The sequence below is a fragment of the Gossypium arboreum genome, chromosome 11 (assembly GCF_025698485.1).
Source record: "Gossypium arboreum isolate Shixiya-1 chromosome 11, ASM2569848v2, whole genome shotgun sequence".
Classification (NCBI taxonomy): Eukaryota; Viridiplantae; Streptophyta; class Magnoliopsida; order Malvales; family Malvaceae; genus Gossypium; species Gossypium arboreum.
Window position 1 is genome coordinate 137648004 of NC_069080.1, and position 25630 is coordinate 137673633.

The 25630-nt window shown below is 34.5% G+C and overlaps 2 protein-coding genes and 2 long non-coding RNA genes across 6 annotated transcripts; 2 read left to right on the top strand and 2 right to left on the bottom strand.

Moving 5' to 3' along the window:
• The first annotated feature begins 590 nt into the window (after positions 1-590).
• On the top strand, positions 591-5018 carry LOC108474182 (serine/threonine-protein kinase D6PKL1). 2 transcript variants are annotated; one of them, XM_017776105.2, is made up of 3 exons: positions 591-764; positions 1914-3761; positions 3949-5018. In XM_017776105.2, the coding sequence occupies exons 2-3, from the start codon at positions 2077-2079 to the stop codon at positions 4790-4792; spliced, it is 2529 nt and encodes an 842-aa protein (XP_017631594.1). In that variant the 5' UTR covers positions 591-764; positions 1914-2076; the 3' UTR covers positions 4793-5018. The 2 variants fall into 2 exon arrangements, with proteins under 2 accessions (XP_017631594.1, XP_052877843.1); XM_053021883.1 differs by having other exon boundaries at positions 762-916.
• Positions 5019-5446: 428 nt separating this feature from the next.
• Positions 5447-15486, top strand: LOC108470432 (BTB/POZ domain-containing protein FBL11). Its single transcript, XM_017771740.2, has 19 exons — positions 5447-5730; positions 5848-5898; positions 6479-6599; positions 7422-7563; positions 7693-7742; positions 8419-8507; positions 8591-8696; positions 9073-9109; positions 9212-9363; positions 9834-10389; positions 10821-11102; positions 11718-11863; positions 12169-12516; positions 12952-13192; positions 13498-13553; positions 13818-13898; positions 14444-14488; positions 14594-14662; positions 15085-15486. Exons 1-19 carry the CDS (start codon positions 5552-5554, stop codon positions 15256-15258), a joined length of 2925 nt encoding a protein of 974 aa, XP_017627229.1. The 5' UTR covers positions 5447-5551; the 3' UTR covers positions 15259-15486.
• Positions 15487-17346: 1860 nt separating this feature from the next.
• Positions 17347-18412, bottom strand: LOC128283726 (uncharacterized). Its single transcript, XR_008274134.1, has 2 exons — positions 18257-18412; positions 17347-17569 (listed from the first exon to the last, which is right to left on the bottom strand). It is a non-coding gene; the product is annotated as an uncharacterized LOC128283726 (long non-coding RNA).
• A 5021-nt stretch (positions 18413-23433) lies between these two features.
• On the bottom strand, positions 23434-25366 carry LOC128283446 (uncharacterized). 2 transcript variants are annotated; one of them, XR_008273792.1, is made up of 3 exons: positions 25211-25366; positions 24456-24521; positions 23434-23556 (listed from the first exon to the last, which is right to left on the bottom strand). It is a non-coding gene; the product is annotated as an uncharacterized LOC128283446 (long non-coding RNA). The 2 variants fall into 2 exon arrangements; XR_008273791.1 differs by lacking the exon at positions 23434-23556 and having other exon boundaries at positions 24317-24521.
• Between the last annotated feature and the right edge of the window lie 264 nt (positions 25367-25630).

The window sequence follows — 25630 nt, forward strand, 5'->3', positions numbered from 1 at the left end:
CACAATTAAATTTTAATAAATATTTTTATTAAAACAATTACTTGAATCGAATAAAATTACACAAAAAAATTAGCCCAAAATCATATTCAAACAAGTTTAATTGATATTTTGAAATTTAATAAATTTTCTCGTAATTGAACTTGAATTCCATTAATATATAATGATGCGACACTCTAAATTTCAAAAATCAATAAAACTAAAAATGTAATAAAATTTTTAGATCATGATGTGACATAATTTTAAAGTGCCATGTCATTAAATTTCAATAAAACTCAAATTCAGTGACCAAATTGAGAAAAATTGTGAAGTTTTGTAACTAATGTGTGCAAAAAAAAGTTCAAAGACTACTGTAGGAAAATTTATTAGTGTTTAATGATTAAATTTTGCTTTATCATTTTTAATAAAATATAAGGATTAAATTTAAATAAATAAAAAATTAATTTACCGATTTTCAATAAAATTAATAATTAAACTAATTTAAAATGTGTAATATCATCTTTTTTCAATTCCTTCCATGCTACGTGAGACCCACTTTAATATACGGTGGGCCAATTTCAACATTAAATAATTAAGAAAAAGGCTTAAGAGGAAACAACATGCTTTTTTGGCTATTGTCTCGCTTCCATTCTATTTTTGAGTTCTGTTTTCATTCTTTAAACCCACTTTCCTCCTTTGATCTTTTGTAAATTTCAACATTTAATGCATTTTGGTCCCAAAAATCCAATAATTTATTCACCAATGCCTGTTCTCTCTTCTTTCTTAAGGTACCATTTCTATCTCTTGGTTCAAATTTTGGCTTTTTTTTGTTGTTTGTGTGTGTGGGGGGGGGGGGTAGATCCTTTTTTTCTCTTTGGTTTTGAGTTGGATTTGATCCATGAAAGAAGATTTTAATCATGTTGGAGATTTCAAGTTCTGGGTTCGTTTTGATTTTCAAGTTTTGTATTTCCATTTTTCAGTATTGGGCTTTGATTTGAAGATAAATGGTGTTTTTTTTTTCTTTGTGTGTGTGTGTGTGTTAAGCTGCAATTTCGATTTTGCTTCATATATGTATAGAATTTCTGATTCATTGCATTTAAATGGAAAATAAAAGTAAAATTTGAGCTTGGTTTTTGCATTTTTAATATTTTTGTTTGTAATCTTTTGTTTTTTTAGTTTAAATTTTAGCATGTAGTTTATTAATTAGCGATGATATGCATGGAAAGTGTATAGCAGTGACTTTTAGTTATTTAAACTAGTTTGTTTATGATCATAGTGAAATTTTAAATTTAAGCAACATAATATTCAGAAGATAATGATAAACAGTATTTACTTAAAAGATTTAAGAAATTTAAGCAAATCCACTTAGGGTATTTGCTGTAAGCCTTGATATTGCATGATTTTCTTCGAAAATTTTGTTGTCAATGTATGTATGGATGTACGGTCGGATGTGTGTGGAGTTCGATTGCATTTTGCCCCATCTACTCAAAAAATGTGTAAATTAGTCCCTAACGTTAGATTAAAGAGCAAACTAATATTTCAATTAAGAATTTCATCTATTTTTACTTAAAAATGGGCGTGGCTAACAGAATAACTAAACAGTTTACAAGTGACATTTTTATAGGTAGAAATGGATGAAATTTTTAACAAAAAGGACTAATTTGCCCTTTGATCTAATGTATAGTGATTAATTTATCTATTTTTTGAGTAAAGGGGACAAAATGCAATCAACTCCTAATATAGGAGTCTCCATGGTACTTACTGGTTCTTGGAATATTTGAGCTCTTGAATTAATTTAATGAGAGAAAAGTCACCAATTTTTCTTTGAAAAATTTGTTGCCTATATATGCATGTATGTGTGTATATCCAAGTTGTCCTTTCTGGCCCTTTTGTACTTATGGTCTTTAATGGTTTTCTAATATGGTAACAATGTTTAGGTTTCTTGGAATATTTGAGCCTTTTGAATTGATTTAATGAGAGAGAGGTCACAATTTGCTATGCATTCGGATCTTTGAAATCAGTTGATACAATGAATTAGTATTAATTTGGAGGCCTAGGGTGATATCCTGCGAGCAAATTTAGTACTTTGTAGCAGTTAGAATGGGTTCATATACTGGTACTTGTGAAATCGTTGAGGCAGGCAGAGAGTTGAAACCGGTACAACGATCTGTCCGGCCATCTCGATTGCATTCTGGATCAGGTTTAAGTGACAAAGATCAGAAGCCACCTGTGTTGAAACTAGGATACAAGGATTCTCTTGAAGGTGATATTAATCGGCTTTTCGAGGCTATCAATCTTAAAGGTCCGAAAGGTTTAAGTGTTTCGTATCAAGGAGATGCAAGCTCGAGCTCTTTAAAGAAAAATGCTTTGAAGAAACCAATTGCAATGGGGATGCCCCATTCCCCAAGAATAGGTGGCTCGGAGCGGTTGTCATTGAAACATGCATTAAGGGATCTTTGTATTTCCAGGGCATCGGAAATGGCTGCTATGAAAAGATTATCGATGTCAACTAGTTCTCCGAGGTTCTCCGAAGCTGGAAGGATAAAAAGTTTGTTCGATTCGGTTGTAGTTGAATCTAGCGGTGGATCTGGTCATCGGAAAGATGAAGGTAACCGAGGTGTGGTTGAAATATCGTTGGTGCCTGAAGAAAGCAAATTGAAGTCATTGAGCCAAAGTACTAATTCTTCACCTCGGTTTGTTCGTGCCACGGCAGAAATTAGCACCGAAGCTTCTACATCGAGTCGAACTGATGTTTCTGCATCGAGAAAAGTTGGAACTAAAGCACCAAAGGCAGAGCTTCATTGGAAAGAGGAGCATAGTTCTGCTGGTAATAATACAGTAGAACCGGAAAAGACTGTGCCGGCTTCAACAAAGTTACCAAAACGATCATCAACACCAAAGTCGGGACGAAAAGTCCGGCTGCAAGTTGTTGCTACTTCTAGCTCAATGAATGGCAACAAGGTAAACAGGATGACGAGAAATGCACCACGGGTAGCCAAAGCGGTTGTCCGGAACAAGAGTTTGGTCAAGAAGAAAATAAAGCCGGAATCCACTTCCGCCACTAGCAACGGAGTTAACAGCAGCTTGGGTTCCACTACAAGTCAATTAGTTTGTCAGAGATGTCAATGCTCTATGAAGAATTCAAGTAACGAGTCTAATCAAGATTCCATGAAGGCAAATGCATCCGGGATTAGTGCTGAAGTTAACTCAAATCCTGTGAAATTGGCCAAAAACAATGCTAACAAAACCCAACCTCCCATTCTGAGGGCTAAACAAAAGAGCCCAAAATCGAGAGATAAGGGAGACTTTTCCCAAAGTCCGAGTAGCCTTGGTGATAGTACTAGCACGAGCATTAGTGATTACAGCAATTTGAGTCGGTCTAGCTGTGGGAATAGACCTCACATGTCCAAGGACGTTAAATGGGAAGCCATCCGACATGTTAAGATACAGGATGGAATCTTGGGGTTGAGACATTTCAATCTTTTAAAGAAGCTCGGTTGTGGGGACATCGGGACAGTATATCTTGCTGAACTTATTGGTACAAACTGCTTCTTTGCGTTAAAGATCATGGACAACGAATATTTGGTAAGAAGGAAGAAAATGCCGAGGGCTCAAACTGAGAGAGAAATATTAAGAATGCTCGATCATCCTTTTCTACCAACGTTATATACACAATTCAATTCCGATAACTTATCTTGTTTGGTTATGGAGTATTGTCCGGGTGGAGACCTTCATGTCCTTCGTCAAAGGCAGCCTGGGAGATGTTTTTCCGAGCCCGCAGCTAGGTAAGATGCTTAGATGATGAAATGTTGAGTTCATATTTCCTTCTAATAGTTTGAAATATCTTTTATCTTGCGTGTTTCGGGGTCATTCATTCAGTTTGAACATCTAAAGCATGATAAGTTCTGATAATTTATCGTTTTTCGTTTGATCTGAAATCGCTGTATTTCCGAACCGTTTATATTTATGCAGGTTTTACGTAGCTGAGGTCCTTCTTGCCTTGGAGTACTTGCACATGCTTGGAGTTATTTACCGCGATTTGAAACCCGAAAACATTCTTGTTCGAGAAGATGGCCATATTATGCTCACGGATTTTGACCTCTCACTTAGATGCTCGGTTAATCCAACTCTTCTGAAATCCTCATCGAATTTGGATCCTGCAAGGATATCTGGTTCGTGTGGAGCATCGGGTTGCGCCGAACCCTTTTGCATTGAACCATCATGTCAAATCCGTTGCTTCAGTCCTAGGTTATCACCTGCTCCTACAAAAACAAAGACGGTAAGACCAAGCCATGCTTCCCGAGTTAGATCATTGCCACAACTCGTGGCTGAGCCTACTGATGCAAGATCCAATTCCTTCGTTGGAACACACGAGTACTTGGCTCCTGAGATCATTAAAGGAGAAGGTCATGGAGCCGCCGTTGATTGGTGGACTTATGGTGTCTTTCTTTACGAGCTTCTCCATGGTAAGACACCGTTTAAAGGTGCAGGGAACGATGAAACGCTAGCTAATGTCGTGTTACAAAGCCTTACATTCCCGGACAGTCCTATTGTTAGTGTCCAAGCAAGGGAACTCATTCGAGGTTTGTTGGTAAAGGAGCCTGAGAATCGTTTGGGAACGGAAAAAGGAGCTGCTGAGATCAAGCAACATCCGTTTTTCGAAGGTTTGAATTGGGCTTTGATACGATGTGCTGTCCCACCGGAACTACCTGAGTTGTATGAATTCGGGTTTCCGGCCGTGATGTCCCCTAAAACAAAGAGCAATTATTTGGAATGTAAAGCTGCTGGAAAGCAACTTGAATTTGAATTATTTTAATGAAAAGTAATTTGAAAGAGTTTTTTTCATCATCAAAGGATCTCTTTAGCTCATGATGTAGATTTGATGGTATAAGATAGATTGCCAAATTTTGACACAACAGAGTTATTTGTATTAAGAGAGTTATTTGTATTAAGAGTTGGATTGTTTTTTGTCTCATTTATTAAAAAAGTAAATTAGTTCATGTACCCTAAGTCAAAGAGTAAATTGGTCTTTTTGTTAATAATTTCAATTCATTTCTACTGTTAAATATTTTTCTGTACCTCTATATGAGAATTACGTGGCACGTTATATGTAATTGTCTAGCTATGCTAAAAATGAATGAAATTTTAACCAATATTTTAAAATTGAACCAATGGTTCAATCGATCGACTACGTTATTAAAGATTTTTTACTATCAAATTGGTCTGTTTTCCCCTAAAATTTTTTTACAACATCCAATAAAAACATGCCATACGTTGAATTTTTATCTACTGTTATTCTTTCTTAGTAAACTGGGACAAAATTGGTAATTCAAATACCAATTGCAGGAAAAACCTTTAAGGACCAATTTGAAAACTGAGATATGGTGTAGGGGCCAAATTACGAATAAAACCAAAAAAAAACATGTGGCCTTATGCTGGGAAATTTCCAAGAAACGGTGCGTTTTAAATTTCATTTCCTTTTCGTTTATCTATTGATTCTCCGGCACCTAGCTTTAGCTTATTTATCATTATATTACAGTTGAAGCTACTTTTTCTTTGCTTCCGTTTGGCTTTAATGGCGTCAAGCTCCGGCGACGACGAGTTCGTTGTTCTCGTATGCTCCGATCCTAATAACCAGATCGAAACTGATATTTCCAATGAAGAAATCGTTATTTCCACAACGGATTTCTCCACTTGGGATTACCCTTCCACTCTCTCTTTCTCAACGTTCAAAATCCAAGCTCATCGGAATAGGTAGTAGATCCAATCTTATTTTGGATCATTTTATTCATTTCTCTCTCTTTTTCTCCGAAATAAATTAAGAATTTAGCTTCGCTTTTTGATGTTTAGTTTCGAAATTCTTTCTTGTAGGCTTATTGAAGAATCTTCCTACTTCCGTGGCCTTCTCAGTGGAAGTTTCAGGTTTTTATTTTAGAAATAAATTTTAATTGTTAAGCTAGTGCTAATTAGTATAATTCTTGATTAATCCTCTGAAATGTAACTTGCGGAAGTATTGTTTAGCTGTAAAAAGTTTTTGATCGGGTAATGGAAGTAATGCTTAATGAGCTTCGTATGAATTTGGATTTGTTCACAAAACGGTGAATAGATTTTAGAAAGAAAGTTTAATTTTAAGCTATTTGATTAGTATAACTCTAGATTAATCCTCTGAAATTTAATTTGCGATGTATTATTTAGCTGTAAAATGTTTTTGATTGAGTGATGGAATTAATGCTTAATGACCTTATTATGAATTTGAGTTCGTTCACAAGTGAACAAATTTTAGAAAGAAATTTTAATTATTAAGCTAGTAATGATTAATATAATCCAAATTTTAGAAAGAAATTTCAATTATTAAGCTAGTAATGATTAATATAATTTTGATTAATCCTCTGAAATATAATTTGCTAAGTATTATTTAGCTGTAAAAAGTTTTTGATTGAGTAATGGAATTGATGCTTAGTGGCTATCTTATGAATTTGAATTTGTTCGCAACTCGGTGCAGTGAATCATGCTTGGACTATATTTCAATCCAGTGGCAACTGGAAACGTTTTTGAATGTCGTTAGATGCATCTTTGGCTTCCGTTTAGACATCACTTCCAAGAATTTCATCCCTCTTTTCCAGGTGAACATTTGGCTGCTTCAAACGTTTCTGCTAGCGTTTTTTTTAATGCCTCAAATAAAGATGGGTTAGAGAGCAACTTAGCTGCTCATAGGTGGACATTAAAGTTTGCTACAATAATTTATTTAGTTAGATAGTTGCCATTGTCTAAGTTTACCACTCTCATTTTATTTGATTGAATTTTGCAACTAAACTTCATTGAATGTTTGGCACTCAATTTTGTTTTTTGATTAAATTTTGTTACTCAATAGTGATTTTGGATAATTAAAGACAAAATTTAACAAAAATTTCTTTAATTGTTTCATTTTAATAATTAAATACAATAAATTTATGAAAATATTAAAAAATAAAATTATCATGGAATTTTGATTTTATAAAAGAAAGACTGGAAAAAATAAAACAAAGACCAAAATAAGTGAAAAAAGTCCGGGATTTTATAAAATAAAAATTCTATATAAAATTTCCAACAAAATAATCTTTATTAAATTAATTTTTTTGTTAATTGTTAAAGTAAAATATTTGTAATAACATTTTTTTAATTTTGTGTTGAAATCATTCAAAATTTAGTGGAAATTTCAGTCAATAAAAGTAGAATGGAAAAATACTGTACAATTGCAAATTTACCCTTGATCGTGAAAGTACAATGATAAATATTAATCAAAGTAAATTATAGTAACAAATATCAATATCTAGTTATAGTATGGTGGAAATTTTCGCTTTGACACAATAAAGAATAACCACATTGCTGTAACTTTGGAATATGAACTCTCCCTATTATATCTTAAACCAAGTTGGTTGCCTTTAAATTTCTGCACCACCTTCCAGGCAGCGCTTTATTTCGGAGTGGAAATGCTTCTCATGCAGTTGAAATCTTGGCTTTCTGAGGCGTCCTTATCCAAAGATCCTGGGCTGTTTCAAATACAATTGGAGGATCTGATCGATATATGGGATTTTGGTTTAGAACTTGGTAAGGACTTACTGTGTATTTCGAGATTATTAGAAATAAATAGAGATGCTTATTATGTTAGTCATTGCATTTCATTTGATGTTAATGAAGTGGTGTCCAGCTAAAAGATATATTTTGAATATGTTGCAGATAATGGTTTTGTTCAAGAAATATGTGCAAGCTACCTAGCCAGAAACTTTGTATGTGCTAAACTTCCATTCAGTTTTTGAGAAATCACCAGTAATGTCAGCTTGTGACCTTGTTACAAGTTTCTGATTGATCAAATCTTCTATGAGCAAGTCAGACCTCACTTGAAAATTTCATATTCACATTCTGTCATATACTTTAAGCTGTTACTGAGTTGAACAATGTTGATTATCATGACAGTTAGGCTGGGTTGGTGAGTAGTTGGTCTCCTCTTGTTATTAGACTGGGCTTAGTCATTCCACTGGAAGAAGAGTAAATATTAAAAAGTGCACTCATTTCTTAACTTATCATCCGAGCACTTTTCTCGACAAAGGACAGTTGTGTTAGCCTCTTAGACTTATCATGAGGGTGGCAAGAACATTGCCGTGGTGAGAGCTACATGTTCGCCAAGGATTAACTTAAATGTGTCTGTTTAGATCGAGCTGTAGGATGTTTCCATGATTGATTCTTCTTTTGATTGTTGTCTTTCTTGTAGGCTTGATATTGTTTTTTAAAATAACTTTGGTCTCTTCTTAGGAGTGCCTGAGTTATCATGCTAAAGATATCATCGTCATATCACTTTTCATGGAGAAGCTTGTATTGAATCAGCTTGCTTGTGCATTTGACTTTTGTGATGCATTCGTTTCAGACCATATTAGAAGCTGATGAACTATTGTTAATTTCCTGCAGATGTGGGCCATGTCTAATAAAATTTTCAAAGACATGCCTTATGAGTTGTTGTTACTTTGCGTAAAGCATCCCCATTTGACTATAGACAGGTTAGTAATTACTGTTAAAATATTCTGATATTCACTCTTACCAAGTGTTCTCTGAAGTTTGATGGTTTTGTAAACTTCCACAGTGAGAAGCACCTTTCTGATGCACTATTAATTTGGCTTCATTCTAATACAGAACAGTTGGAAAGATCAAGTAAGACAGAATGTGAATTTTTTGACATTTTAAAGCAGGTAGATTTTTACATTTCCATTGTAGTTCCTCAGGGATGTAGCCATGAATTTTATGTTGGAGGCCTGGGGTAAAAGGGTATCTGATTATAAATTTTCTTCTGGGGGTGGGTGGGTGGGTTGGGGGGGGGGGGGGGCGGAAGCAAAATAGGTTTTTCCATTATTCAAGTAAGACAATATTAAAAACCTAGGAAGCTTGATAGATCCTAGCGTTGCAGAATGGATGGTCTAAGATTTTACCACTGCAGATTCAGACTTTTTAATGGCGAAGAGTTATTTTAAGATGAAAGAAGATAAATCTTGTTTGAACAAAATCTTTTTCAAATTTTATTTGATTGTCATATGTTCTGATATTATTCATGTTATTGATGTTGAGCAGATCCGCATTAGCCTTTTGCCATTATGGTTTGCTGCGGGTATGTTCAGTTATGTTGTTGTTTTATTTATTGGATGATATGATATTTTTATTTTTTATTTTCATTAAATTAACAATGATGTTATTCAAATTTATATTGCAGGGAAAAGAAGTTCTATCAGTTTTTCTGAGCTTGCAAATGAGAGTGTTGACTCAATTTTTAAACTAATGAAAGTTACACCAAAAGGATCAATGAATGTTTTAGGCGATGGTGACTTGAGTCATCTCAGAATTCGATTGACCAAATATTCCAAGGTCTTTCCTTCTCTATCTTTCTAGCTGCCATCCATTCACTTGGGATTTCCAAGAGGATTAAGCAATAATATTTTAGATTTCAATTGAGAGATATTGTGACTTGTGAGAATTTATATCTTTTGGCAATTTCATTTGTATATAGTACCCAAAACCCGTTACACTTGAATTTGCATGATTTCTGCAATTTCAGCATCTAGAAGCATTTGGTGAAAGGCAACAAAATGCTTGCATTTTATTCCCTGATTACAATCATCATTTTATCAAAGTGAACATACAGTATGCTAGCTTTTGGAGTTTCCAGAAGTTATATAAATGGGATTATGTAGGTCTAAGATGCATTCAGCATGGTAGGGGTCTCAAATACTCATAAATCATGTGAGTAACCATTTATGCTTAGCCATCATGTTTACTTAATTGATATCCAAACCTGCTTGTCACATGGCTCCTTTTCATTTTTTTTCTCTGTGCAGAAAGTGGACCTTTCTGGTTGTCCACAGATAACACCAATGATTCTGCTCTTGTCTTTTCTTCCAAATAACCATAATTCATATTTGGCGTTGAGAAAAACTATCAAAGAATCTGCTAGTAACTTTGAACAAGCTGATGGAACTAAATGTCAAATCACACAGAGTTTGCTGCCTACTTTGTCCTTCGAAGCAGTACTAGAGGTGGATATATCAGGTTGTCTGAAGCTACCTCTTGAAGATGCTATTGATTACTTTTCAAATTCATTTCCATTTTTAAGAAGGGTGAAAGCTGCTTATCTTTTGAACTTCAAGATGACCACTTTGTATAGGTTGATTCAGAAGTGTTCTCTGGTATCTGAAGTTGATATAACTGTTGACGTAAATCCACTTATTTCATCACAACTGTCAGTTATATCCTCAAGCTCAGCTGTAGTTTCAATGGCACCAAACAGGGCATATTTTGTTGGTGATAAGTTTTCTATGACATCTCTTTATCATTTGGGACCTTCACTATCAAATATCACAAAGCTGACATTGGAGGGCAGAAGTGATGTCTGTGGTGAGATGTTCTTCCTCTTCTTTTTGTGAATAAGAGTTGTTTCCAACTAATTAAAAAAAATGTTATCATTACTCTGATCAAGAAAAGTTTGTGAACTTTGAAGGTTATTCTTAGCTGTAGGCCCTTAGTAAGTTTCATAGTAAGTTTCATCAGGATTCCTTTTTTTTTTTTTTTTCAATCTTATAATTTTTTTCTTGATGGAATGACAATTCATATTTGCATCACGTCACTTACAGTGACCAGTTAGCAAAATACAACAATGTCAGAATATATTTTAACCGTTTTACTATTGATATTTTCTTTAACAATGAAATCAGTGACTGGTGAATCTTTTGTGTTGCCATGTATGGTTTTTGTAACTTCAATCACTTTGTTCTTCTGCTTTTTCCTCTTGGCAGCTCTTTCTAATGTTTCCCCGATTTTTGTTCCAGATTCGCATATCCAGTATATCTCAAAATTCTGTGCCTCCTTATGTTATTTGAATCTTAAGGGGTGCATCTCGGTGACAGATGTCTGCATGGCAAATCTTATTCGCAGATGTACAAAGCTACAGTCACTTCTAGTTTGTCATACTTCTTTTGGAATGAATTCAATTCTAGCTCTTTGCAATGCTAGTCCTAGTTTTGGTAATTCTCCGTCTGCACAGTTTGGAAAAAGACCTTTGGATTCATTGGCGTCTAATCTTCAATTACTGCACATGGGTGGCTGCAAGTGTAAGCACGTCTTCCTTATTAGATAAATTATTTATTAATTGCAGTATGGTCTCCATTTTAGTCCTAGTTATTGACCCTGGGTCATTTGCTTGTAATTTCTTACATTTTCCCTTCTCTCCCATGCTGTTTTGGACTTCTATTTTTTTCACATAAACTACCATCATCTCCTCTCACAGCCACAGTTACACATTTTGATCTCCTCTCATTTACTTTTAACTTCGATGCAAAGAACACCTCTTGATGAAGGATGTGATTGATTATATGATTGAATGGATGGTACGAGTCATATGACTATAGGGATGCAATGTAATAAAATGGTCTGGGTAACTAATATCTAATAAAGCCATATATTGGCAACTTGAGGTGACAAATCAAAGATTTCTCTGTCTGCCTAAATTTCAGATTTTAACATTGACGTTGTAGTTCAACCATGCACATTTTTTGGGGGTAATTGATATCGAAGAAAGTTCATAAGCTAGGATCCAAAGCTTCAATGAAGTTAATGCATTTTATCAGAGGGCTAGCTTTCTGAGTTTCCTTATTTTGTCTTTGCCATTGAAATAAGTTTTGCTATTTGGATGCCTAAAAATACATGACTTGTCTGTTCTTCCACAGGTGCCGATGAAGCTTCTTTACTAGAGCTTTTGTCCCAAAACCAAATGCTGAAGAGTCTTTGCTTGAGGGACACAAATCTTGCTGACAGTGCTCTTTGTAGCTTCTCGGGTTCTCTCTTGGAGGTGCTTGATGTTTCAAATACAATGGTTAGTTAGCAAACTCACTGGTCCTTCTATGTATATATTTATATATATGTGATGTTGCATTTAAAATGAAGTATAGAATAAATGAGTAACAAACTTGGTATTTTGACACACTTTTCCATGTCCTGAAATTTTGTATTTAATCTATAGCTGCGCTCTCCATATGCTTATAGAATTTGCATTCAAAAATGCCTGATCCATAGCAAGCAGTGGTTTCTGACATGCGTGAAATGTATTTCTGCTCAAGTTTCTGATAAGATAGGTGCTGTAAAATGAAAATTCAGTTGTCTCACCTCTCAAATTTTCAGATTTCTGGCGCGGCATTACATCATGTTGTCTGCACAAATCCTGGCCTTAAGTGTTTGAATGCAAGAGGCTGTAAAAATTTGTTTCAACCAGAAAATACAAAAAAAGAGGCAAAAATCTCTTCCTCATATTCATGTGAAGAACTCTTTATCGAGCTTGGTAAGACATGCCGATTAGAAGAAATTGCACTAGGATGGGGGCTTTCATACTTTTCTTTACAAGCCCTAAAACCTGCAATTTTGTCGTTGAGAGCAATGACTGTGTGTTTGGGTGGAACATTACCCGAAGATTCACTGAGATTACTGCCCACCACATGTCCTTTGCTGGAATCATTAGTTCTTTATTTTCAGGTAAATAATCTATCCATTAGCATGTTATTGGGTGGACATATTATCCTATTGGGTTAATGGTTCCACGCTTTCAATTTCACAGTGATAAAAATCCACCTACACTCGTGTTAGCTGCTTTGAGAATTTAAAAAATGCAACAAGTTTTCTCTGCCTGTAGAGTTATTTGAAAGAGTATGTTTAAGATATCTTCTAAATGGCATATTTTCTTTGCCACGCCAGATCACGTTGTTTCCTTGTCTTTGCATGAAGAAATTAACATGTGATTTCTTAACTAGTGATATAAATACGCAATTACTTTAGTGAGACTGGTTGAGGATGAGGCCAGCTGTTCTTGACTTGAGTGTAGTCCATGTGCATCTATTTTAGTCTTGTAATTGTTGAAATGCACTTATATACAGACTTTTGTTTATTATTTATCTTTTAAGTTCTTTGTAGGTAATATCTGATTGCATGATAATCAACATACTGACATCCTTAAGGCAATTGCGAACTTTGGCTTTGTGCTACTGTTTTGGTGATATATCCAATTCAAGCTTCAACTTATCTATGCCAAATCTGCGGATATTGAAGCTCGAGAGAGTAACTCCTTGGATGGCTAATAATGACTTGGTTCTTCTGACTCGGAACTGTGCCAACTTGGTTGAACTTTCCTTGTTAGGATCCAAACTTAATTCAGGTAAAGAGACTATTTTTAAAGGATACAGTTGATGTGGTACTAATCTTTGCTTGTAATATATACACATTTTTTTTCTTGTTTCTTATTTTATGAGCTAATTTTCAGTATCCATAAGATAGCACGATGTTGATGTGATTATTGATGGATTCCCTTTTGCTGTGCTATTGGATCGTATATGATTTTTTTAATGTTCTGTTTGTATGTGACTCTGTATGTCTACAGTTGAAGTTTAACAAAAGTAATACCTTTTTTATGCGATTGAGGTAGTCACCAATATTCCCCGTGTTATTATTTTGTTTCCTCAGATGCTCAATGTATCATCTCACACGGATGGCCAGGCTTGATTTCTCTCCATCTCGAGGTTTGTTATGCTCTGTACCTCTAGAATTTAGGAAAAAAAATAAAAAATTCTCGGTTCTTCTGTTTTCTTCAAGAGGATTCCATGAAGGTTTGATGAACTTAATACACTTGTGTAAAATGTTTTGTTCTAAATTTACAGGTCAGTTTTCAAGCCAAAATGACTATTTTGTCCAGTGACAGTTCATGACTTCCTATAAATGAATGATCTAGTTCAATTATTCCACACACACTGTATTTTTTATGACTTGATCCTTTTGTCGCATAGGACTGTGGAGAAGTGACTGAAAATGGCGTTTCTTCTCTTTTCAACTGCATTGCTCTCGAAAATCTCTTGCTTCGACATAATGTGAGTATTTGCTAATGCATTCTCATTTACCCTAATCAGATATGTCTATTTCGTATGCCCATTGTTAGCCCCTGTAGAATACAAAGTTTCAATACAGAACCCTGAAATAGTTAGCTTTTAATCAACTTTTTCTATTGTTATCCGGATTAAAGATGCGAGTGCTGCATATGGGTACATGTCCAGCACAGCTATGTGTAATTATAAAGTTCTTTCATGTACTTGAAAGGTCATATCTGCATACCCATATCCAGATATGTATCGGATATGGGCATCAAACACGGTTACTTCAAAATAAGTGAAGGGTTAGAGCAACATAGGTCTAATGTTCTTTAATGTACTGACCTGACTAGATACTGTTTTTGGATCTCACGAGTCTCTAATGTTTTATTGTATTACCATAATTTCTATTAAATTGCATGTGTGTTAGCAGCGAGCAATTACTCTTAAGAATTCGAAAGCATATAACATTGATAGAATTTGTATGTATCTTAACGTCATTGTATTGTTTAGCATCAATAGCTAATGCATTGCCATTATTTATACAGGGCTCTGGTATACAAAGAAACTTCATCCTTGAAGCTGCTTCAAAAGTAATCTCTTTATAAAATAAACATGCTAGTTTGCATTTTTGTTATCCGAGTTTCTTGCGTACTTCAGTTTAGTAACTAAATACTGATAGCTGTGCCTTACTGCAGATGCCAATGCTTCGGCAAGTATCGCTCGATGTGTGTGATGCAAAAGAAGGTGATTTCGACCTTCCAGATGTAAGTTCTAATCCGATTTGATCATAAGGAGACAACAACTGGAAACTGAAGAAAGAAAAAAAAGACCCGAAACCGAACCAGAAAATAACCCGAACTCAAAATGGCACGAATAGAAAATGACCGAAATCCAAAATGATCTGAACCTGAAGTTACTCAAAGATGTAACTTGAATTGATCCAACCTGAAAAACCGACTAGCAAATTCAAATGACTTGGAACTCAAAACAACCTGAAAATATTAAAACCTGAATTGGTCCAAATCTCGACCCACTCAGATATGTTTGCTAACAAGTATTATAAATCCATCTTGAATTACTATGATCCTTTACAAATTTAAACTAATAGTTTATGTTTCTGTAAATTCAGTCCATCGTGTGTTATCAGGCAAACAAACTGAAACTTTGTTCTCGAATATTTTCGCAGGATGCTGACAGGTATTCTTTGAGAATTGTGAAGATTGCCCGATGCAAGTCGACTAGATGCAATGTAGGCTCCCATTTTGCTGATACTACTAGAAAACCAGTGCATAGGGAGACACTAGTACTGGTATGGAACAGCACAAATGTTGTTAGAACAGTCGTGAAGGAAAGGCTATAGCCTTTGAGCGAAAGGACATGCCGGCATCGGCAGCATGAAACAAATAGAAAAGGCAAGTGATTTCAGGTTCGAATTGTATCGGTTGTTTTTATTAGACATGGAATTGTTTTCGTATTCAACTATGGTAGTAAATTAAATTGTTATGAAGTCCACGAAACCAAATAAGTTTCTTGCAAGACACTCTTTGATTCTCAACAATGAGAGCCGAGCCACCTTTGATTTCTCCAACCTCCGTTTTTTTAGTCTCGTCCAAGAATTTGTGTGTGAGCAAAGTAGGCAAGCAAATTTTTCCTCAACAAATTATCAGCAAATCCCACCTGAAAACCAACTTCTTTAGCCTTACTGAGTATCGCCCCCACTTTTTCAACGTCTCCAAGTCCAATTTCTCAACTGAAAAATCTCCTATCTCTTTCACTGCAGCACGAATCAGAACTATAGTAATGATATGATCAAACTCAGTAACTTTTCCAAGATCGTTTTCTATTTGGCTCGTAATAGATTGAAAGTCGCTGGGAAAACAGTTTTCTGCAACTGTTCTTTTAACCCTAGGAAATTTTTTATCCCAACTTGGTTGTTGTCTTTGTCATAAACTTGGTATTCTAAAACACTAAAGGCAGACTGTACAGGTGGGAACCTTCCAAAACCAAGATGTGAAGAGAGCCGAAACAATAAACATAGAAAACCATAAATTATGAGAATGGAATGTATATGATTAGTAAGTAAAAATATTAATGAAAAAGGTTTCTTGATGATCAAGTAATAGCCTTATAAATAGAATAAAGGTTTCTTAATGCTAAATAATGTTTCCAATTTTTTTGATATTCATATTTAATATTCAAATAAAATAGTTAAAAGTTTGACTTTTTTTAGCATCTAAAAATAAATCTAGTGTACCAGAAAAAGAATTATTATAAGTAGTTTTTTTTATGTACCATTGATATATAAATTTCATGCATCACCAGTAAATAATATACCATATGAAGATTTGGGTTCTCAACACTTGTTGAGGGATTACAAAGTTAAAAGTTAAAAGTTAAATTTTGTGTAACAAAACAACAATATAATAGCAATAAATAGCAGCAAGAAAAAATTTAACCGGAAAGATGCATGAAGAGCAAGTAATTTTTACAAGCATTAATTTTTTATGTACCGTTGATATATAAATTTTATAAATTATCAATAAATAATAACATGACCCATTCGTTAAATTAAATAAAAAATATGCATAACACACCATACAAGGATTAGGGTTCTCAAAGCTTGTTGATGGTTGAAAAACCAAACCACCTGAGAACTCTTTCTCTGAAGAGCTCACGCTTGCACTCGGCATCAAGGAGTTTTCACCTATGCCTGCACTCGGTATCAAGGAGTTCTCACCTATGCAAAAATTTGTAAAAATAACTGTAAAAAGGATTTGTAAAAATGGTGCGACTTGAAGACGTCACATTAACAAAAATGAAAAGAAATTATTGGCACAAACTGTAACGCCCCCTTTACCCGAGACCGTCGCCGGAGTCGAGCACGAGGCATTACTAAACTTATTTGAGCACTTAAACAAATTCAAACAATTTATATCACACTTTCCAGACAAGCTGTCTAACTACGTTACAGATGTAAAAAAAATCATATCTCGAGTTACAAAACTCGAAATCCAAATCCGTAAATTTTCCCCAAATCTAGGCTCATATATCTACTTACTAATTTTTTTTCTAGAATTTTTGGTTGGGCCAATTAGTACAGTTTATTAGTTGAAGTCTCCCCTGTTTCAAGGTTCGGCTGTTCTGACCCCTGTGCACTACGAACCAAATTTCTCCATGTACAGAATTCAAATAACCAAGACGTTTGTTTCTCTTAAAAATAGACTCAATAAGGAATCCATACATATATAGTATGACTCCTAATTAATTTTTTACAATTTTTAATAATTTTTACAAATCAGAACAGGGGAGTTCAAAATCACTCTGACCTTGTCTCACAAAAATTCAAATATCCCCTGATATGAAAGCCTTTTGCTTACACCGTTTCTTCTATGTGAAACTAGATTCAATAAGATTTAATTTCATATTTTATTCAACCTCTAATTAGATTTTTATGATTTATGGTAAATTTTCAAACTCAAACTACTGCTACTAACCAAAAACTGTTTTAGTACAAAATGTTATTAATTAGTTTATAACATCTTTACTTCATTTCATTTAAACTCTATACATGCCATATAAATCTTCAAACATAAAACAAAAACTACCGGAATTGATCTGGATAGTGTGCTTTGTTGTGTTGGTCCGATCTACCTACTTCACTTCAAGTCAATCTACATAAAAATATTAAACACACACAAATAAGCTTATTGAAGCTTAGTAAGTTCATAGGTTAAAAGTAATGCTTACCAAACATAATATTTCCAAACAATACCAAAACATTTACTAAAATTTCCTGCGATTCACAACCATTGTTATAATAATTCACATAGTTAAGCTCAACAGTAACAACTACTCAATCTCTTTCATTTGGATCACTTCTCTTTTATTTCTTATAATCAAATTAGGAAACGGCTTACGAAATTGAGTACATCGTTGCTCAATGCCACAATTCACAACTCAGTATGGTTTTCCTCATTGAAATACCATACCTACATTTTTCAACTCGGTATGGGAAATGCCATACCTACATTTCTTAACTCAGTATGGATTTGATAATACCATACCTATATTTCACAGCTCAGTATGGATAATATCATATCTACATTTCACAACTCAGTATGGATGATACCATACCTACATTTCACACTTTTCCATGGAACAACCATGGTCTTATCCGTCAATTCATCATACGTCACGATACGAACGTACTCAATCCTGCGTTTTTCCTAATTTGCATTTCCACATTTATTCTTTCATTAACAAAATCTACACAATCCCACAACAAATTCGTATATAATAACACATTATATACTTCAATCATTCATAAATAAACATCTAAATTCAACCATATGACTTACCCAGCTAATTTGTAGAAGATATTGAAATTTAGGGACTATTCCGCAACTTTTTCTTTTCCTCGTTCTTCTTTGGATTCTTGATATGATGTAAAAATATGAAAAACCAGCTTTCTCCAGACCTTCTATGGCGTTTTGGCTGAGAAAATATGAAGAAATGTCTAGATTTTTCAATTACATCATTATTTAACTATTAACTTTTATACTATTTCCAATTTTGCCCCTTGTTCACATTGTTTTCTTGCTTATTTCATACCCAAACCGTCCAGCCATTAACCTTTGGGTCTAATTGCTCTTTAAATCCATCTTTTTAAATACTTAAGCTATTTACTCACAATTTAACAAATTTTGCGGTATTTTCAATTTAGTCCTTTTTAATTAATTAGCCATCCAAACGTTAAAATTTTCTAACGAAACTTTAATACTAACTCAATGATACTCCATAAATATTTATAAAAATATTTATAGCTCGATTTTCAACTTTGAGGTTTCGATACCTCGTTTTTGACCCGTTTGACCTAATAAATTCTTTTAATTCACTAATTTCACCATTTCACAAATTCTTCTAAATTCTTACTTGACTCATAAATATTAAATTACTATCTTGTTCAATCTTATTTGTCGAATTTAGTGATCTCAAATCACCATTTCCGACACCACTGAAAATTAGGCCGTTACAACTCTCCCCCCCTTTAAAAATTTCGTCCTCGAAATTTGTTACCTGAAAATAGATTTGGATACTGTGATCTCATTGACTCCTCTGTTTCCCAGGTTGCCTCCTCCATACCATGTCGATGCCATAATACTTTAACCAATGGTACTCTTTTGTTCCGCAATTCCTTAACTTCACGAGCCAAAATCTTCATTGGTTCTTCTGAATAAGTCATATCTGGTTGAAGCTCAATTTCAGTATGGGGAATTACGTGTGAAGGATCTGACCTATACCGCCTTAGCATAGACACATGAAACACATTATGAATCTTCTCAAGTTTCGGAGGTAAAGCCAAACGATAAGCCACAGGACCAACCCTTTCCACAATTTCATATGGCCCTATGAATCTCGGACTTAATTTTCCCTTTTTACCAAATCGTAACACCCTTTTCCATGGTGAAACTTTTAAAAATACTCGATCACCCACTGCATATTCTATGTCTCTTCGTTTTAAATCCGCATATGACTTCTGACGATCTGAATCAGCTTTTAGACTATCTCGAATAATCCGAACTTTCTCTTCGATTTCTCGAATCAAATCAACCCCAACTATTTTTGATTCACTCAATTCAGACCAACACAATGGAGTCTTGCATTTTCTACCATAAAGAGCCTCAAATGGTGTCATTTTTATACTAGACTGATAGCTATTGTTGTAAGCAAACTCAGCCAACGGTAAATACCTTTCCCAACTGTCACCAAACTCGAGTATACAACATCTTAACATATCTTCTAAAATTTGAATCACTCGCTCTAACTGTCCATCTGTTTGAGGATGAAATGCTATACTAAAATTCAATCTGGTGCCTAAAGCTTCTTGCAATTTATTCTAAAATCTTGAAGTAAACCTCGGATCCCGGTCTGAAATGATAGATATTGGAACTCCATGTAGTCTCACAATTTCTGACACATACAATTCTGCTAACTTATTAAGTGAAAAATCATTCGATTGGAATAAAGTGTCGACTTTGTCAATCTATCAACAATCACCCATATCGAATCTTTCTTTCTTGGAGTCACAGGCAATCCTGACACAAAATCCATTGAAATATGCTCCCACTTCCATTCAGAATCATAATGGGTTGTAATAAACCCATTGGCACTTGATGCTCGCTTTAACTTGCGGCAAATCAAACATTTTGCAATAAATTTAAATTTCTCTTTTCATACCAGGCCACCAATATGTCTTTTCAGATTACCATACATTTTGTACTACCGAATGAATAGAATACATGCTATTATGTGCTTCGAAAGAATATCATTCTTTAAATCGAATTATTTGGAACACAAATCCTATTATGATAGCACAATATACCTTTATCATCAATCTTGAACTCGAATCTAAATTATCCCGAACCATTTGCCGTTTCAAAGACCAATTTTGGATCTTCATTCTGCAGTTTCGAATTTGTTGAAGAAACATTGGTTTTACCTTCAATTCTACTAATACAACACCTTCTTCATTAAGAGCCAAATGAGCATTCATTGCGAAGTGCAAACAAGGATGACTTTCGACTCAATGCATCAAGAACTACATTAGCTTTCCACGGATGATAGTCAATAACCAAATCATAGTCTTTCAAAGAACTCTAACCACCGTCTCTGTCTTAAGTTCAGTTCCTTCTGAGTCATTAAGTATTTCAAACTTTTGTGATCCGTATACATATAACACTTCTCACCATATAAATAGTGTCTCAAAATTTTTAAAGTAAAAACAATTGCAGCTAACTCAAGATCATGTGTAGGGTAATTCTTTTCATGTGGTTTTAATTGCCGTGAAGCATAAGCCACCACCTTTTTCGACTGCATTAACACACAACCCAAACCACTTAAAGATGCATCACTATACACAACATACGGCATACCTGATTCTGGTTGAGTCAAGACTGGAGCTTCTGTTAACATTTTCTTTAACTGATCAAAGCTCTGCTGACATTCATCAGGCCACATAAACTCAACATTCTTTTGTAATAAACGAGTCATTGGTGAAGTAATCATGGAAAAATTCTTTACAAAACGGCGATAGTATCCTGCTAATCCCAGAAAACTTCGCACTTCAGTTATATTTTTCGGTGTTTTCCAATTCACCACTGTCGAAACTTTACTTGGATCCACACGAATTCCTTCAACTGATATAATATGACCCAGAAATCCAACCTCATGAAGCCAAAACTCGCATTTACTAAATTTCGCATATAACTGCTTTTCTCTCAAAGTTTGTAGTACAATTCTTAAGTACTGTGCATGTTCGGATTCTGTCTTTGAATAGACCAATATGTCATCAATAAATACCACCACAAATCTATCCAAATAAGACTGAAAAATTCGATTCATTAAATCCATAAATGCAGCAGGGCATTCGTTAAACCAAAAGGCATTACCAAAAATTCGTAGTGACCATACCGAGTTCAAAAGCGTCTTTGGCACATCACACTCTTTAACCTTCAGTGATAATACCCGGATCTAAGGTCTATTTTGAGAACAACTGCAAGACCTTTCGTTGATCAAACAAATCATCGATACGAGGTAATGGATATTTATTTTAATTGTTACCTTGTTCAACCGCTCGTAATCAATACACAATCGCAACGAACCATCTTTCTTTTTCACAAATAAGACAGTGCACCCAAGGTAATGTACTCGGTCTGATGAACCCTTTATCTAATAACTCTTGCAACTGTGTCTTCAACTCTTTTAACTCACCGGTGCCATTCTATACGGTGTTATTGATATTGAGCTGCATGGAATTACATCAATTGTAAATTCAACCTCACGATCCGGGGTAAACCTGTAATTCCTCGAAACACATCAAGAAACTCATTAACAATCGACAATTGTTCCATCTTCAATTCGAACCCCGAGTATCAAGAATATAAGCTAAAATGCTTCATTACCTTTCCGAATCAATTTCCGAGCTGTAAAGGTTGAAATAATTCTGACATCATTCTTTTATCCCCAAACTCATTGAAACTATTTCCCGTCTCGACATTTTAAATCAATCCATTTTTTCTACAATTCACTATGACATCGTGTTCAATCAACCAATCCATTCCAAGAATAACATCAAATTCTCGGAAGGTAACAACATTAAATCATAGGAATTCACGACCTTGTATTTTCGGTGGACAATTCGACATATTAAATTAACCAACACACTTTGCCCTAGTGGATTAGTGACTTGCAATTCAAGGTCGATGGACTCAACAGTCATTTTCTTTTCGACACTAATGCGGTGCAAATATATGAATGTGTAGATCCGGATCAATTAAAGCATACAGAATCATCAAAAGATAGAAATTACGAGCTATCACATCCAAGCGAAGCTTCTTCCTTGCTCGGATAGCATATGCACGCAGTACTCTTGTCTCGATCGAGTTGCAGATCTCTCGTTCCCGAATGAACAGTCCAATGACACTACTTTGACCCGAACGTTTACTTTTCTCGAGGAGTATTTGCTTGCTTCTCCCTTGTTCTCTATCTTCTTTTAATAATTGAGGACGATCCGAATAAAATGATCGGTTCCACCACATTTATAGCAAGCTCCGCTCTTCCCCAACACTCACCAATATGAAATCTACCACAATTTTACATCTAAGTCTCGAATATTTTGCACACTACTAACACTAGCTGCTAGTTTCTTAGTTACTTCGACATCTTGTTGAGTCGTTTTACTTTTATTCGATCGTTCGGATTGTAATCGGTCCACGTAATCATCTCTCGAACTTTTTGGCGGAAAAGTCGAAGTTGGTCTAGAGAAACTTCTTTTGTATACCTCTTTACCTCTTCTTTCTCTTTGCATCTTTCTCGTTATACACTTCTTCCATCTTTTGAGCTCGATCGATGTAATCACATATTCTCGAATCTCTGTACCTCCAATCATCATTTCGATTTCATCATTAAGCCCTTCTTCAAATCTAATGCACATTTCTTCCTCTGTCAGTACAACATCCCGAGCATATCTCTTGATATACACAAATTCTCTTTCATATTCGGCCTTTGTTTTATTCACTTGTCGAAGATCAAGAAATTCTCTTCTTCTTATCTAAATAACTCTTTCCCACATACTTCTTCTTAAATTCGTTTTGGAAGAATTCCTGTAAGTTTATCTGCAGTACCATCGCCTCAATGGTTTCCCACCAATTATACGCTTCTTCTTTCAATAGCGAAATTGCACATCCCAAATAGTCCTCCGGAGAACACATCATCTGTTTAAAAACTCTCTCCAAACTCTTTAACCAATCTCTGCTTTAACCGGATCATCGTCCGATCTCCCTCGAAATTCTTCAGCTCCAAACTTTCTGAGTTTTTCAATTGGTGTTCTTTTGCTAGATTCATCTATTAAAGGAGGAGCAACCGGGGTTGTAACTGATGGTACAGTAGTGGGAGGAGGAGGTTGTTGTGCCTGACTTCTTCCTTGTATTGTTTCATGATATCACTGATTCATTAATCCGTAAATCATATTTTTAAGTTCTTCCTCTCTTATCAAAGAAATCGGGACATTACCACTTGTTCCCTGCTTGGAAGTCTGTATTCTACTATTAACTTCCTCTTCTTGACTAGCACCATCGGGTCTATCAGACATCTTTACAATCTATAACAAAAATTAGCAATTAGATCGGATCATTCACATCATACTATCACAGATTTATATGGCATATATTTTTAAACACTTTACACATCAAACTCGTTCCGAGAATCGACTAAACTTGGCTCTGATACCAATAAATGTAACATCCCCTTTACCCGAGACCGTCGCCAGAGTCGAGCACGAGGCATTACTAAACTTATTTGAGCACTTAAACAAATTCAAACAATTTATATCACACTTTCCAGACAAGCTGTCCAACTGCGTTACAGATGCAAAAAAAATCATATCTCGAGTTACAAAACTCAAAATCCAAATCCGTAAATTTTTCCCAAATCTAGGCTCATATATCTACTTACTAATTTTTTTCTAGAATTTTTGGTTGGGCCAATTAGTACAGTTTATTAGTTGAAGTCTCCCCTGTTTCAGGGTTTGGCTGCTCTGACCCCTGCGCACTACAAACCAAATTTCTCCATGTACAGAATTCAAATAACCAAGACGTTTGTTTCTCTTAAAAATAGACTCAACAAGGAATCCATACATATATAGTATGACTCCTAATTAATGTTTTACAATTTTTAATAATTTTTACAAATCAGAACAGAGGAGTTCAAAATCACTCTGACCTTGTCTCACAAAAATTCAAATATCTCCTGATATGAAAGCCTTTTGCTTACACCGTTTCTTCTATGTGAAACTAGATTCAATAAGATTTAATTTCATATTTTATTCAACCTCTAATTAGATTTTTATGATTTATGGTAAATTTTCAAACTCAAACTATTGCTACTAACCAAAAACTGTTTTAGTACAAAATGTTGTTAACTAGTTTATAACATCTTTACTTCATTTCATTTAAACTATATACATGCCATATAAATCTTCAAACATAAAACAAAAACTACCGGAATTGATCTGGATAGTGTGCTTTGTTGTGTTGATCCGATCTACCCACTTCACTTCAAGTCAATCTACATAAAAATATTAAACACACACAAATAAGCTTATTGAAGCTTAGTAAGTTCATAGGTTAAAAGTAATGCTTACCAAACATAATATTTCCAAACAATACCAAAACATTTACTAAAATTTCCTGCGATTCACAACCATTGTTATAATAATTCACATAGTTGAGCTCAACAAGAATAACTACTCAATCTCTTTCATTTGGATCACTTCTCTTTTATTTCTTATAATCAAATTAGGAAACGGCTTACTTAAATTGAGTACGTCGTTGCTCAATGCCACAATTCACAACTCAGTATGGTTTTCCTCATTGAAATACCATACCTACATTTTTCAACTCGGTATGGGAAATGCCATACCTACATTTCTTAACTCAAGATGGATTTGATAATACCATACCTACATTTCACATTTCAAGATGGATAATATTATACCTACATTTCACAACTCAGTATGGATGATACCATACCTACATTTCACACTTTCCCATGGAACAACCATGGTCTTATCCGTCAATTCATCACACGTCACGATACGAACGTACTCAATCCTGCGTTTTTCCTATTTTGCATTTCCACATTTATTCTTTCATTAACAAAATCTACACAATCCCACAACAAATTCGTATATAATAACACATTATATACTTCAATCATTCATAAATAAACATCTAAATTCAACCATATGAACTTACCCGGCTAATTTGTAGAAGATATTGAAATTTAGGGACTATTCCGCAACTTTTTCTTTTCCTCGTTCTTCTTTGGATTCTTGATATGATGTAAAAATATGAAAAACCAGCTTTCTCCAGACCTTTTATGGCGTTTTGGCTGAGAAAATATGAAGAAATGTCTAGATTTTTCAATTACATCATTATTTAACTATTAACTTTTATGCTATTTCCAATTTTGCCCCTTGTTCACATTGTTTTTTTGCTTATTTCATACCCAAACCGTCCAGCCATTAACCTTTGGGTCTAATTGCTCTTTAAATCCATCTTTTTAAATACTTAAGCTATTTACTCACAATTTAACAAATTTTGCACTATTTTCAATTTAGTCTTTTTTAATTAATTAGCCATCCAAACGTTAAAATTTTCTAACGAAACTTTAAT